A 16,772-nucleotide genomic window follows, 5' to 3' on the forward strand; every position below is an offset into this window, starting at 1 on the left:
GGGGAATTTCAAAAAATTGAAAATTGAGACGTAAGAAATAGAGGGTTTTGGCGGGTAAGTAAGAGAGGGAAGAGTAATAAAAGTGAAAGAAAAAGGAAGGGCGTTGAGTTTTTGGGGGGAAGAGGGAAGGGGTCTGCGGCCGTGTCTGTGGCTGATCTGAATGATTTTAGACGACAAAGAAAGGGTTTGGTTTGATCTTGTTTGGTTTCTACTTTAACTAAACCTGGACCGGGTTTTATATAGACGTCAAAATCGATATGCAATTGTCAATGTCAGAACCGAACCAAACCAAACCTTTTTTTTTTTCCTTTTTTGAAAAATTATTTTTAGATCGTTTTTTTTTTCTTTTGTAACTATTCCTTTTTTTTCTAATTTTTTTTAAATTAACTATTTTTTTATCATAATTTACATCTTTCTTGTGTATAAGGGTTGAATTATTAGTAAAATTCCAAAACAAAAGAAACTTTTTCAAAGCTACTTTTTTATTTTTCAAAATTTTCCTTGTTTTTTAAACCATTAGTAAAAAGTAGACAACAAATGAATAAATTTAGGAGAGGAAGTAGTGTGTATACGCTTAATTTTCAAAAACAAAAAACAAAATGATTGACAAACGATGTCTTAGTTTTTAAGTTGTAAGTTTGATTTTAAATTAGTTTTTAGGTTTCAAATTATTATAATTATACCCTTGAGATTTGAGTTTTGTTTTAATTTGGTATCTAAATTTTAAGATTTATACTTTTGACCTCGATTTTTTTTTACTAAATATTCCTACTTTAATATTTGACGTTAACGTTTATTAAATTTAAAATAATTATGAAGTGAAATTTTAAAATCAATCTTAAGGGCGATGGGAAAATAGTGAGACTTAATTAATTATATTTTTTTATTGTTTAAGTTAATTAATAGACATTAACACTAAGGAAATGTTTTGGGCGAGAGGATATAAGTTACTATGAGTTGCCAATTCAGTGTTTGGGGGCTCAATTTTGAATGTCATTGATGCCCCTGTTGCTAACTCCCATTGGCAACCAACCCCGGCCACATCCGATCACCACGGTCATTGGCCAACTCTGGAAATCTCCACTGATGGCCATTTCTACCAAATCCAACATCTATTATTTTAAATTATTAGTTCATAGTATTTGTATAGTCGTCCTTTATATTGATTTGACACTAATAAAAATACTTTTAGCATAAAACAAACCAAACAAACTTGTATATAAAAACACTTTTGAGAAAGAGTTGCCAAACACATTATCAATTTTCTTTTAAACGGTTTTTATCAAAAGTGTTTAAATGAAAATGACTTTTTGAAAAACGTTTTTTTTTCCAAATTAATTCAAATATAACATTGTATTATAGTAAAATGATAAATATAAACTGAAATTTGGGAGGCGAAAGGAAGTTGTCAAACATATCTACCAGATATAGAATTTGGATGAACGTTTATATTTATATATATATATATATATATTTTGTAAATGGACTTGGTCATTTGGCGACCCATACATATATAATTTTTTTCCTCGGTTGGTGTCATATAACTGGTCCAGAGAATGTAGCCATTGTTACATATTTTGTGTGTCAAGCATGTAGCATGCCCGTTAATAGGATCATTATTGTATAATTACATTTTGAAAATATTTCACTTATAATGTAAATCCAAATTTGTTTTGTTCCAACAAATCCAATATAATTTTGTTCAACTTAACTAAAGTGTCACATGCAAAGTTTTATAAAGTGATTCATTAAATTTTTTTAAAAAAAATGAAATACATGATCCAAAAGTCAACCCTAAACTCTTCCCAAAACTCTCAAGAGTACATGTGTAATTTAAAAAATAATAATAAAACAAAGTGCACTTTATAGTTTATTAAAAAATATATATATGTAGCATACAAAAGTTTCCCGACAAGAATACTAACTATAAAAATATATTATTTATATTAGGAAAAAAAATTGCATGAAATATCTCTGACATATGAACTTAACTCAACACTCTAAACATAGACATGAATTCAACTCAACGCCTCAAATGACTAAGTAGCATATCCACAAATTACAAACCACCTCTCCAAATTTCTCAAAAGCATTGTAACTTTGGGCATTTTACATCTAAAAAATAGTAATAAAATCAATCAATTTGGTAAACATGCAGCATAAAAAGATAATGTCATTTATTAATTTCATTCACATTCTTTATTCTTTTGTGTCCCACTACCTTTTCATTAATAACTTTACATTCCTACTCTTGATTTTGCATACATAAATGTGACCCACAACTTTTTATCAAATATTTTACAATTTCTCTTCCCTCTCTTATTTCTAGTAATATTTTTCTATTCATCTATTACATCTAATCCTTTTATAAAGCAAGAGCAAAGATTGCAAGTGATAACAATCGTCTTGATATATCTGCAATGTTTCTATCAAGCATGAGATTTAACATGTTTTTGTGACCTACTCGAACTAGTTGTTGGACAACGTTGCTTCATTACATTGGTTTCTAAAGTATAGCGTGAGTTTAAATTTGTATTAACATACTTGATTAAAGATGGTAATTTGTTTACTTTATTTATTCAAAAGTTTTGAGGTTAATCGATATTCTTGCAAAGCCCACATGATGTTGTACTGTCATCTTTGTGTCAAATCATGATTTTGTCATCAATTTGTTTGAAGAAGAATGATTACTCTCCTCTCTATGCAACGAGGGCATAGAAAAAGGTGAAAGGGGACTAGAGTGTGAGGGATATGCCATTGTAATGTCTCCTTCGTGGTTTGTATGAAGTTGTGTGATAGAGTGTTTGAATGCTAGTTTTTTTTTTTCTTTCCTCTTTGTATTGTACTCTATTCTTGGTTGTGGATCATCTATTTTGGTTAGCTGAATAAGCCTAAAAAGAAAGAGAATGAACATCTAAGATATCTTTGTTGATGAAAATTTGTTGGTAGTTTAAGGAAAAGAAGCACAATAGTTTACTGACATAGTTAAACTACTTTGTCAGTGGAATAACTTCGTCAAGTGCATATTACCAACCAACCAACTAAATCATTTAAAAGGCTTAAGGTGGTCTCGAGGCTTTCGCTGATAATGAGAAGAAGCAAGCTGAGACTCTAACCTATGTCAAAATGTACCACCTTCTACTATTTGCATGCAAAAAACTGTAAAGTCAAGTAAAACCATGAATATTAGATCAAAGAAATGGAGGGAAATGATCAAAACAATGGAAGCTCATTGCAGTTAAGTCCTGACTCAAGTGACTGTGGAGGAATTAAGTGATGAAGAATCATAGTTGACAACAAAAGAATATTCAAGAAGTGAATGGCATTCCACGCACACGTCCAAGGTCTTTTTAGATAAAAATATAAGTACCTCGCCCATCTTCGGAAAGTTCTAAAGAGGTTATGCTTGCATGTGTATAGGCACCAAAAGAAACAAGAACAGCTCAAAAAGGGCTAGGCACCAATCGACCAAGACTCTAATTTCAAAGGCAAAAAAAAGTTGGTTGTCCAAGTGAAGAAGGCAACATCTGACCTACCTAAACCTGTGAAAGAGATGATCCCCTAAAACCTTTGGCAGGCCATGATCCTTGAAGCATCGAAGCAGGCGACTAAGGTAGTCATTAAGTATGAGGAAGAAAAAGATATCAAGAGACCAAAAGATCTTTCCATAGTGCTAAAGAGGAAGATGAGAGGAACCAAAAAAGAGGAGGGTGAGAGAAGTCAAAAGAGAAAAATAGGAAAACAAAACTTAATGAAGGCTCCAGAAGAAGATAACAAAACAAAGGGAAAAGCAAAAGCAAGAATGCAATTGAGGAAGATATCCCTCGGTTTGTTTCCACATCATCAATGTAAAATGAAGACCAAGAAAAAAAATGCAGGATGAAAATGCAACCACATTCGAGCTACAAAATAGAAAAGGTAAGGAAGAGGATGAATAATAGCTTGAAGCACCCCTGAACCCCTTGTTTGAGTATGAAACAAATGAGATTAACACCTCAATTGAACCACCAAAATGAGAGGAAAATTGGAACGAGCCACAAGGAGGATCGAGAAAAAGAATCAACCCCTAGTTCTGAAGACGAGGAAATGGAACTACATGAGGATCAAGTTTCTAATGCCTTAAGTCTTACAAGAAAGAGGCATATAGAAGCTGAGGCCGAAAGGACTAGCCTGCCATATGACTTCACTTTCTCAAGAATTGGCTAATTCCTACAAATCACAACTCTAGGCCTAATGAATAGATGTTCCTTTATATATCATATACAAGGCCCTTGATATCAATGTGGAAAGCATCATAAGATTAAGTTCGCGTAATCCAAAATATATTTTAGTTTGGTAATCTCAAAGGTGATTTTAACACACGTCATTATGCAAAATATAACAAAGATGTCGAATCGACAAGTTTACGTATCTGTTTGACAACTGGATAACAACCATGTAGAAAACTCCAAATGTCATAAATAAGAAAGGTACAAAAAAAAAAAAGAGCCACATCGTGTCGAAGTATGGGTCCTATTCAAATCTCATTGCACATGAGCAAACTGGATAGGTCTAAAAAGATCAGCCAAATACACAATATAAGCTACAACTAATTCCCCTTCTTCCTTATTAATCACTCCAATCAACAAATAGGAATCAAAAAACTTTGACGAACAAAACTTTCAAGTTTCAACCACCTTAAGACCTTCTATAGCAACCAAATCCTCCACACAAGTAGACGACAAGTATGGATGCCGCGATGATAGTGGCATTATCGTCCAACAAAACAGCACAAAATTAATCCACTTACTAAACACAGATCCCACGAATTTCAGTTTCTATAATTTATTTCCATTTGTAATCTAAACTCATGTTCAACCAACTTAGAGTTGGACATTCTTAAATGATAAGCAAAAGATGTACCTTGGAATTGTAAGATCAAATATCAAGAACTTTTCTCGATAACATTTTCTATCAGCCTTGTTTCTGGGGCACAAATCTATTTAAATTTACACATCAAACCTGGTATAAAAGCACAAAGGAATTCACATTAGTCACTCCAGCAAGAAAGCAGAAAATCACACATTGGCTGAGGGGTTAGTCAACAATTCCAGTGATTTCTTCAAGTGCTCTACTGCAACTGAAACATCATCAAACGCCAGAGCTCCTACTGCAAACCTCGCGGCCTTGTGTGCCTCGGCAATTTTCTCAGGAGCTGGCTGGTAGTTACTGTCGTAGTGGTATGACTTGGCTGGAGCTAGGGTAGGTTGAGGTTCTGAGGTTGTCCCCTCTCCCCCGTTTGAATGATACTGGGAAGCTGATGGGTAGCTGGTGGGAGGAGGAGTCACTTGAGAAGAGTATGAAGCATCGGATCCTTGGTAATAGGCCGGATAGTGAGGAGGAGCAGCCGGGAGGCTGCTTTCCGAGAAACTCGGATAAGATTGGAAATGGGGATAAGAGTAATTAGGGGAGGTTTCATTAGATGGATAATTATGAGGTAAAGGCTGTTGTTGATGCTCTTGTGAGTAGGATTGGATGTGGTGGTATGGCTGATAAGAGGAACTGTCTGGTTCATTCCTCGGAGGAGGTACATGAAACTCATGGGATGGATAACCAGCTGCAGGGTATGATGGAATATTTGAAGGGTGCTGATTGTCAACTTCATTATGGAATCGGGCAGGCGGTGACGTGTTTAAAGAAGTGTGGTTGTTCATGTTGTCATAGACCTGAGGACTTTGTGGTATATTTGCATGATCGTCATTAGCCTTATCATAAACCTGAGGCGATGAATCAGATTGCGACTGAGTTCTCGTGACTCGAGGCTCTCCTGGTCTTACATCCTATAAAAACAAACATCATGGTTACATTATAAGCCTCAAAATCTCCTTGATAGTTGTTTTACACATGCAGGATACTTCAGCATAAAATTAATAAATAACAATCCAGACGACTTTAAAGGACACTATCAATTGAGTTTCAGATCATTAACAATTTTAATATGAATATATGATGAAAAGTGGACTCAAGCGAAGGGGAGATTAAAAAAAAAATTTTAAAAAAAGCAGCAGAAGACTTCCTGAATGGTGCGATTTTCTCCCACAAAATCTGCAAGACTCCAGAAAAGGAGAGTACTAAATTTAACAAATATTATTCCTTTTTTTTGTGTGTGTTAACAAATAATACTACTTTCTGTTTGTGTGGTCTGTTGTTTATAAACCATGGACATTAGACATCAATATAGTTTTTACTAAAAACCTTTTAGAAGTTAGTTCAAGAGATAAACTAGAGTTAGGCACCGAACCATACATTTGCACTGGTAGGTGTACTTGAAGGAACAGACAGATCATCATCACCAGAAGGTGGACCAGGCTGTGGCTTCCTTCCCTCTTTCAAAGCCTTCCTGATATCAGCTGCTTTCCAGATTGCGTATTTCCGTTTTTGCTCCAGCTGTAAATAGAAATTTTAAAACAATTAAGCAAAGAACTGATTCAGAAAACTAAAACACGGTCAATCAGCAAAGAAGCTTACGTCTGGTTGAAGTGGACCAAACTGGGAAATAATCTCAAAAAAAATACTTGCAGCATAAAATGTTTTTGCAGTGTTCCTGTGAATAAAATCTTGAAGCAATTAGAAACTCAGACACTAAAAGTATGTTTTCTCAATCCATATCCAAATAATGGCTAAAGCACAAAACGTAATGAAAAAGGCAATCCATATCCAAATAATGGCAAAAGCACAAAACGTAATGAAAAAGGGATGCCATTACTTAAATGAGTAAAACCATACACGTACACCCTACAAGTATCCAAATCAAACACTTCAACAAAGATATCGAACATGAGAAACTTCGAGGTAATTATGATCTAAGCCTGCATCTTCTATACCCATTAAGAGAAGTTATGGAAAAATAAGAATGATGCTTAAGCTTAACCAACAACCAGCCTGAAACAGATTTTGGTAAAACTTTGAAAACCAGAACTCTTTTTTTTTTTTCTTGGGTGTGAATCAAACGTACTGCACATAACACACACAGGTAACCAACAACATTCCAGAGGTGAGAAAAGCTAGCTCCTTGGAATCAAGAAAATAAAAAACTCGTTCCAGAACTATTTTCAAAATAGTTTTCAATTTTTTTAGAACAAAAATCAAATAAAAATATGTTTGGACAATTGTTTTTATTTTTTTTTCTTATTCTTCTTTTATTTTTTAAAACACCATATTCTTTTTTTCTTTGGTGTGTTCTCCTGGATAACTTGTATTCTTAGAATAAATGAAGTGACTTTCCTCTTAAAATTATAAATTCGTGAAAGACAGATTTCAATGTGAACAATAACTTATAACATCAACCATTAGAAGTCATCTGATCTAATCCAATCATCGTTCTAAAAGAACTTTTTCAAGTCAAGTCAGACAATTATGAATCTTTGTAACTATTGAAAAGTAAAAGAATTAAAATATTTTTCTATATGAAGGAAAATCATTGGTTCAATGCCATACAAATCTGCTCGTCCAGCATGATCTTGTTTGTCTGCCTTTGCAAAGACATTCAATGCAAAACCCTCTAGATGCAAACTATCATCAGGCCCAAGGTTGAGTGACTTCTTATCCTGAAAACGATAGATGGATTGATCAGTAAGCAGTACGCACATATTGCCAATCTAATGTACAAAGTTACCAACGAGGGACAAATGTGATGAATCAACTCAAGTAAGATTCATATTTCTCCGTGTTCTAATCAAAAGTCCTATGATTTCTTTTTCTTATCCTCTTCTCTTTTTCTTTAATAAGAAAGTAATTCCATTGTATAAATGAAATTATATAAGAGGAAAGTGAAGCCGTAAGCCAAAGAAGATTACAACTCAAAACTCTTCTAAATGGTACTAAGAGAACTTAAAAGGCACATATAGTTTACACCAAATAAGGGCCACAAAAATAAGAGAATCCAAAATGTTACTTGACGAATTTTGTTTCCAAAACCGACCAATACCATCCTATCAAGAAGTCTGAAAGAGGCTTGAATCTTGGAAGAAAAGGTTATTCACAAAAATTGTTAGGCTTACTCTTATTCAATCAGGCCTGAGTAGCCTCTCAAACTATTTTATGTCTCTGTTTAGAGTTCTTAGTCAGTTAGTAATTTCTTAGACTTCTTAGTGCAGTTGGTAAGGTCTTAGAGAAGCTTTAAGAGAGATTTCTTACGGGAGGAGGTTGATAAGAGGAAAGGATCTCATCTTGTGAGGTGGGAGGTGAGGTCTAAGCTGTTGAACCTTGGAGGGTCAGGTATAAGTAACGTAAGGGCAACAAAGCATTGGCTATATGTTATGGCGGTCATGAATTTGACACCTTATGGCACAAGGTCAATGTAAGCAAGCATGGTCCTTAACCTGTTCATGAGTGGACAATATGTAGGATTAAAGGTACCTTTAGAAACCCACCATGATTTAAAAGGTTGAAGGCGACCATGAGACTTTTCCTCTCAAAGAGATGAGGCCATAACATGAGTTAAAAACATTTTTTTTTACCAGCTACCAAACTTTCATGGAGAAAGATAAAAAAATATACAAGGGCCAGAGCGCATAAAAAGACAGCTCATACAAGAGGAGTCCTAATCTACAGAAAGAGTCTCCAAGCCAAAAGAATATCCTAACTGGTAATTAATTACAAAAAAGACCTTAGAAGGCACTGCCACCAAAAGGTATTAAACCTAATATTTTCCCAAAGAACGCCCCATTACTTTTCAACCTCTCTAAAGATCATGCCATGTCTTTCATGTCAAATAGAAATACACCACAAAATTGCAAAAAAAAAAAAAAATAATAATAAATAATAAAGAAGAAGAAGAAGAAGAAAAAACCCAAAGAACTCTCTCTTTAATACTTAATAGGAGGGATTTATCATTAACGTGAGGGACAAACACGACCTCCTCCAACATGGACCAACAATCTCTAACATGCACAAGGGAAAACAACAGAGTCCAAAAACCAGTCCAAATCAATCGCAAAAACTAGCAACTCAAGAACAAATTATCAATATCTTCTTGAGCTTCTCTGCAGAAGATACACCACTAAGAACCCACACATGAAGAAGAATGCCTCTGAAAGCTATCCTAAGTGTAGAATTTTCTATGCAAAGCCTGCCATGTGGAAACTTTGACCTTTGGAATTTCAACTTTCCAAAGAGAGGAAAACACAATGGCTTACAGGAAAGGAGAAGGGGGCATATCAGCAACAAGAAAGGACGTGACAAAAAGCCTCCGAAGGATTAGGGTGCCAAATTCGAGAATCCTTACCCTTGATCAATTTGAATACCCCTAATTAACTCCAGGACCTACCCTCCCTATCCATCATCGATGGGATAACCCTAAAAAAATGGGCACATGGAATGAAAGCTTGAAAATTGAAGCCACCAATGCAGCTAAATCTTTCACAAATGACAAAGGTAGGGGAAGAGGGCACATAGAGGTTTGTCTCCCACCCGACATCCTCCCAAAAGTAGGTATTAGAACCATCCCCAAAGAACTCAAGGACACAGTTATACAACCTATAGAACAGATCCTATTCAAGTAAGGTCGTTCACCAATAAGCATTTTAGAAACTAGGAGAAGGGGAAAATGGCAGAGAAATTTTCAAGGAACTCTTAAACCCAATAAGAAGGGTGAGGACCTTACTCTCTGACAACGATCCTTCTCCCCAAAGCATTAGTTCATTAAAAGAGCATCATAACCATTTAGCCAACAAGGTCTTATTACAATACCTCAACTTACCCTAATCTTCTCGACTCCCTAGTACCTCCTACCCCAACCAAGTGAGACTTACCCCCTTCTTCCACACCCTCCCATAAGAAATCCCTCGTCAACTTCTTTAAACTCTGACAAATTACAACTGGATCTTCAAAACTATACAGCACGGACACTTCTAAAATGGCCACATGTCCAACCCCGACACGCCAAATTATTTTATTATTAAATTTTCTATTTCGGACACGGCAAGCTGCAAATTGTTAAAATTAATTTAAAAAATTGGGGGGGTGCGCATGCCCAAGCCCCGTCATTTCTTAAACCTATTTTAGGGTTTTTTCCCTTTATTTTTTTATTGACCAGCTGCTGAACTCCCACACCCACATCGATTTTTCCTCATTCCTCAAACACAGCCACTTGAAGACCTCCACGCCTCATTCTATTTTTGTTTTTATTTTTTTCCCTTTTCCTTAAATCTTTATTTTCTTTTTCACATTTTTTATTTAAAATTAGAAGCTTTCTTGGAAGTTTTGTTTATTTAAAATATGAAGGCTTTTTTATTTAAAATATGTAGAAGGCTTGTTTGATTCGATTCTATTTTGTTGTTATGTCGTGGGATGACAGTTTCTCATTTTGAATCTGTAAAATAAAATTTTTGATCAAATCACACATTGCAATATACTAAGCCTTCTAATTCTTTAAGAGGTTTATCAAACTAGTTAATAACTTATTAGAACTCGGATATTGTTATGACTTATGACGTTGGACCATTGGTAATCTTATTTATTGTCTTTTTCATGAATTGTGTGGTTGTTATTTTGATGTTTTTAAAGGTAATATTTCACAATATTTTTATATACGCAACATATTTATTTTTGTAAAAAGTATATATATCTATATGTGTGTATATATAATGTATCCCCGACATGTCGTGTCCTACTTTTTTGAAAATTGGCGCATCGCCATGTCGGTGTTGTGTCGGTGTCGTGTCGTGTCGTGTGTTATTGTCTATGCTTCTTAGCTTGAAAACATAAATGAAGTATTAAGGGACTCCACTTAAGATGGCTTGGATAAGAGTGAGCCTCCCCCTTGTAGAAAAAGGCCTTCTTCCAAGAGGTAAAAGACTTCTAGACCTTTTCAAGAACCACTCTCCAAAAAGGCACACCTTGTGGATTATGACCAAGGGGATGCCTAAGATAAGAGGGAAAAAGTTGGTTAACCTCGCACCCCATCGAAGCTTCACGTCTACTCAACTTAGTCGAATCACAATTAATACCCAGAACTAACTCTTATCTAAATTCATCTTTAGGCCTGAAATCACTTCCAAAAAAAAAAAAAGAAAAGAAAAAGAAAAACAACCTGTTTAGGTTCATAAACAAACTTTCCTTCCTAGGATAGAGAGAGAAAATATCATATGCAAAGGGCCAACTCTCTCCCTACCTAAAAACCCTCCCCACAACCCTTTTCAGCTCTAGTAAATGCTAACCTACTAAGGATATCCACAACCACAACTCAATTAGAATGAAGAGAAATGGAGAAAGAGAATTGCCTTGCCTAAGCCCCCTTGTAGCCTTAATCTTGCCCCTAGGGCTACCATTGAGGAGGATGGAGAAATTAACGATTCTAACACACCGACCTCTCCATTTACACCCAAAACCGATTTTACCAATAATCTTGTCCAAGAATCCCCCATCAGTGTGACCATATACCTTCCCAAATCCTTCTTGAATATCCCTCCTCCCTTTTTGTCTTTCCCATAGTCTCCAATAGCCTAGCAGTAGCACTAGATCCAAGATTTGCCTCCAATGATAAAGGCTCCTTGAGAATCCAAAATAGTACTAAGAAGGACCTTCCTTAAACTATCAACTAGGACTTCGGCAATGATCCAAACAAATGGCTTTACAATATTATTTGGAAGGATCTCTACCTCAAAAGGGTCAAGTAATTCATTTGGGAGCTTAGCCACTTATGTCTCAATACTCATGATCATTTGCAAAGAAGCTGTTCCTGGATGGTCACTTCTCCAAATTGGTGCCCACTGTGTAAATTAGATAATTAAACACAAAACTGTATCTTCGTTTCTTTTACTTGCGAGAAACGTCCAAATATTCCAAAATAAGGGGAAAACATCAGAAACTTTCTTGAATTATCTCTGGGAAAAAATGTCTCTCCCTTTGTAATTATAGTTTGAGCAATCTAATACCCGACTAGAGAAGTTTTGCAACTTTAGTAGATGAGATCTTTATTCCCATTTTTTAGTATAATTTCATATTTTCAACGAAATTGTTTCCTATTAAAACAAGGTGTATAGCCAGCTTTTGTTTGTGAGCTTATGATTTGTAGAAGATAATAATGGTATGTAACATACCATAAACAATGACCTGGCCTCTTAACCTCAAATTACGAAATCTAACTTGTGAGTCAAGCAACCCCTTCAAAATTTTGAAATACCTAGTTCCCCCAAGTCAAGGGAAGTTAAAATCTGGCCTAACTAATAAATTGACAACTTCCCTCTAATCTGGCACCTTTCAGAAGAAGATAAAAAGCTTATCAACAGCTGGAATGAACAAGTTTTTTGAATTAAAGTCACGTTTACCTCAATGAAAACGTAATAAATCAATGGTAATGTGAAAAGTGGACCTCATTTGATTACCTCTGGTATTGTTCACTTGTGTACTGCATCCGTACTGACACATGGAGTCCACTTCCAACTCTATAATAAAAAAACGCAAACTGATTGACCAGCAGAGCGTGTTCAATCTAATTGTGTCTGGAAATTACGTCTTATCATTACGGTTACCATTATTGTTACTGTTCCAGAGGAAAAATTATGAATTTTAACACATTTACTATTATCGTTACCGTTAAAATTCATAATTATAAGTAAACGCGATCAAAAGCAATCCAATTACATTTGCGATTCAGGCTCATTACAATTGATCCATCAATGGAATTTCATTATGATCACAACAATTTTCAATTACTTTTTGGTAAATGTGGCCTAAGTAACACATTTTAAAATAAAGTCCCTAGGTTTTGGCAATAACCTCTCTCGGTTCTAATTATAGACCATCCAAAGGTCTCTTTCCCATATAAAGCAGCCGTTACTTTAAGCCAAAGGACATCTGCTTAAAGGGGAAGCACAACAAAATGTAAGCCACCAAATCCATGCTCTTCCTCCAAAAAGGTACCACTAACCAAGGGTCCACTTGCTTTCCAAGTTGTCATCCTCCCACAAGAATAAACTAATTGAATGCAATATGCAAACTTGGCTAGAACCTAATAAGAGAAAGGCAAGAGACCAGAATATTTGAGAGAACAAATGAAACCATTTTCCTATTTCTGGAGTGTTTAAGAAAATTTCTCCCAGATCAATTCCAAAGATATACCAACTCAGGATTGCCATCGGAAGAAAGGCCAAGGTGGACAGAGGACAATTAGTGTTAGCCCATGAAGAGCTAAAGGCCATAGACTGTACGTGAAAAGGGTTACACTTCAAGCCAATATACAACAGCTAAACTTATCGATAGATCTTAAACCCAAGGCTGATTCCAAAATCTACAAAATCCTAAGCAGCCCGTGAACTTTCCATATGTTTAAGCCAATCTCTCTCTCTCTCTCCCCTCTCCATCTTAAATCTCTCCTTTGTTTGTTGTTGATTTAGCAGCCGCTAGGCAACATGTTAAATACCATATACATTGTGTTTTAAATGTTCGCAATTATCATTTTGTATTCAATATAAATATGTGGAAATACACATTAATGAATTTACTACAGGAAAAAACTATAAAGATAACCACAAATACATCAATTTAAAAATGATAAGAAAATGAAAAAAAAAAAAAAAAGATTCACAAAAATAGAAAGGCTGCCTAACAGATATATTTTCCCACTCCCCAAGTAGCTTTGATCGGCCCTGATTCTAGGTAACATGCTATTATTCATTCCATTAAACAAAAACCCATAATAAGCAGTAGTTACAGTTTGTCTGCCTTCCAATATTCGGGACCAAAACATCCATATAATCCACTAACTTGAACAAATATTAGATAAACAAAAGCAGTAAATCCGAAACCTTTTCGAGCTGATTCATGAGGGAAACAAGGAGGGCATTTGTGGTCTTGGTACGTTCGCCCTGTGGAATCTTCAGTCCGCGTTCCATGGCATATAATCGACCTGAACATGGAAAACCCCCAGTCAATCGAGAATTCAAAACAAGAAAGGCCTGGAAGAAGAATTGAAGCTAAGAATTACAGTAATATGCGACAAGAGGTTCATGCTTCTGCAATTCGTCGGCTCGCTGGAGGTAGGGCAGAAGGAGCTTCGCCGGCTCGGTCTCGTTCGCCATGTCCGACTGCTTAGAGGAAAATTTTGATGCTGAGAGTCTCCAAATCTGATACGACCAAAGGTGATTTTCTAAATAAAGAAGAACTCGTTTTTGGCTACTTGGCTTAAGAAAACGGGGGATGGCGGTATGTCGTTGTACCAGAGGATCATTTGGGAGAGAGTAAAGGAAAGCTTTGAATTTTCATCTTTGTTTTAAAAAATATCCCTGTACTTTTAACACTTAGCAATATTATCCCTCAAGTTTAAATTTTTTACGGTTGCCAAATCGAAATCACAACTTAAAATGGTAGACGATGATCTAAAATAATATGGTTGTTGAATGAGAAATTTCGACGAGAGTTGCCACATCATCAATAAAAGTCCGAGTCTATTGAAAAAATTATAAGTTGGATTGAGTCGAGTAATTAAAGCATTCGAGCTCAATCCAATTCAAAGCCATGGTGAAATTTTGGGCTAAATTAAAGATTAAGCTCTAGCTTAGTGTTTCGACCCAACAACAAATGAGCCCAAGCCAACTTTAGCCTAACCCCAATTTGGGCGCAATAAAGTCAAGCCCATGTAAAGCCCATGAAAAAAACCTCTATAAATAAAGATCTTATCTCTTCATTTAGGGGAGGTTGGAAGAATTAAAGGTCATAGCTCTCTAAATATCTGAAGCTCTGAAGCTCTAAGGATCTGAATAACACAACTTCTTCAATGCTCTGAAGATCAGAAGACATATTAAAGTTAAGATCAGGAGACATATCAAAGTTGTGAAGATCATAAGACATACTAAAGTTTTGAAGATTATAAGATATATTAAAGCTCTGAAGATTTAAACTCCCAAAATCCAAGACTTAAGCTCTCAAATTCTAAAGAACTGAAGATTTAAACTATTTGAAGATTTGAAGATTAGAATACTTTAACAAACTAATTGTATCTTCAAAATCTACACGCTGGGGATTCAATCTCCTCAAACTCAAGGAAAAGCTCACAGGCCGATCCAAAATGATCAACAAGCCATAAAACTACTCCAAGCGGGTCAGAAATTTTACAACTAGAGAAAATTCTCCCAATACCAAATAACTCCCTAACTTCTAAAGCTGACCACACCTGAACACTCCTAAAGTTGACCACAACTGAAGACTGAAGTCATTCGAAGATAGAAGCATTCTTTCAAAACCTCAACTTCAAGGACACCACATGCTTCGCTTCCTCAAATCAAGCGTATGTATTCGACTGAGAGAGAATCAGAGGATCAAGTACTAGAGATCCAACCACATTGCATCAAATCAACATCAACACCAACTCAAGTTCAACTCCATGAAACAAGTTTCTCCGGAAGCCTCGTGCGAGCATTAATCATCCAAGAAGATCAACAAGCCCAAAGGTCGATCGTCCAAGAAGATAATCAAGCTCACAGGTCGATCATCCAAGAAAATCAACAAGTCCAATGGCCGATCATCCAAGAAAATCATCAAGCCCAAAGGCCGATCATCCAATAAGATCAACAATCCCAAAGGCCGATCATCCAAGAAGATCAACAAGCCTAAAAGCCAATCATTCAAGAAGATCAACCAGCTTAAAGATTATAGTTTATTTTGAAAGCATCAAAATATTATGTATTAGAGATTGTATTCACTTTTCACAAAATTAATGCAAATACTATTGGGTTTTATGTCATAAAATGCATGGTTTGTAAACAATAGAACTTATTATGAAAATTCAATAAGTTACCTGATAAATACAAAGTTCAAATTCCACGAAATAAATTTATCTCGAAATCTCGTGCAAACAATTGGCACGTCCAGTGGGACCTTTCTACCTCTCATCTCTCTCTCGTAATCCAAGTAAAAAATCGACAAGTGGAACCAAAGAAAGTCGCATCCAAAGGTACCATCACAAGTGATGCTTACATGGGACCTGTCACCCGCAGCCATTCAAAAGAGATCATGCAGGAACAAGAACAGGTTTTGTCCTTACAAAGAAAATCTGGTAACAACTAATGGAATCTTCTAAAGGTGAGATCTTCATCAGAGAAAATCCTTTGTTCGACAACCGTGCTCCTACTTCTAATCAATCGGAGAAAAAAATCACATTTTGAAGTAAAGTCTGTCATGATAGTAGATGTGATGGCCGAGTCAACCATGGCGAAGATGGAGAGAAAGATAAATCTTCTAACGAAAATTCTAGAAGAGCGAGATCATGAAATCACTGCTTTAAGAGATCAAATACAAGCTCGAGAAACTGTTGAGTCGAGTCAATCTCTAGCTACAAAAGCCAATAACAAAGTAAAGATTGTCTTGTAGGAAGACCAACTGCAACAATCTACCTCTGTTGCCGCCTTGTCAGTTCAACAGCTGCAGAATATGATTACAAACTCCATAAGGTCTTAGTATGGAGGACCATCACAATCTTCCTTTATGTTCTCCAAATCATACACCAAGAGAATCGACAATGTATCAACCTCTAAAGTTCTAGCAGTTCGATGGAAAGGGCGATCCAAAACAACATGTTGCTCACTTCATTAGAACCTGTGAAAATGCAAGAACCAGATGAGACCAGCTAGTCAAGTAGTTCGTTCATACCTTGAAAGGAAACGCTTTCGATTGGTATACTGATCTAAAGCTAGAAGTGATTGACAGTTGGGAACAGTTGGAAGGAGAGCTCCTCAACCGCTTCTATAGCACACAAGGCGCACCGTTAACATGATGGAGCTGACGAACATAAAACA

General features: G+C 35.7%; 1 protein-coding gene across 1 annotated transcript; it reads right to left on the reverse strand.

The window, feature by feature from the left end:
• Window positions 1–4,799: 4,799 nt before the first annotated feature.
• Window positions 4,800–14,218, reverse strand: LOC120091439 (protein HOMOLOG OF MAMMALIAN LYST-INTERACTING PROTEIN 5). Its single transcript, XM_039049466.1, has 6 exons — window positions 13,967–14,218; window positions 13,788–13,888; window positions 7,477–7,586; window positions 6,508–6,583; window positions 6,286–6,426; window positions 4,800–5,819 (listed from the first exon to the last, which is right to left on the reverse strand). Exons 1-6 carry the CDS (start codon window positions 14,058–14,060, stop codon window positions 5,058–5,060), a joined length of 1,284 nt encoding a protein of 427 aa, XP_038905394.1. The 5' UTR covers window positions 14,061–14,218; the 3' UTR covers window positions 4,800–5,057.
• Between the last annotated feature and the right edge of the window lie 2,554 nt (window positions 14,219–16,772).

Source organism: Benincasa hispida, chromosome 11 (genome assembly GCF_009727055.1).
Source record: "Benincasa hispida cultivar B227 chromosome 11, ASM972705v1, whole genome shotgun sequence".
Lineage (NCBI taxonomy): Eukaryota > Viridiplantae > Streptophyta > Magnoliopsida > Cucurbitales > Cucurbitaceae > Benincasa > Benincasa hispida.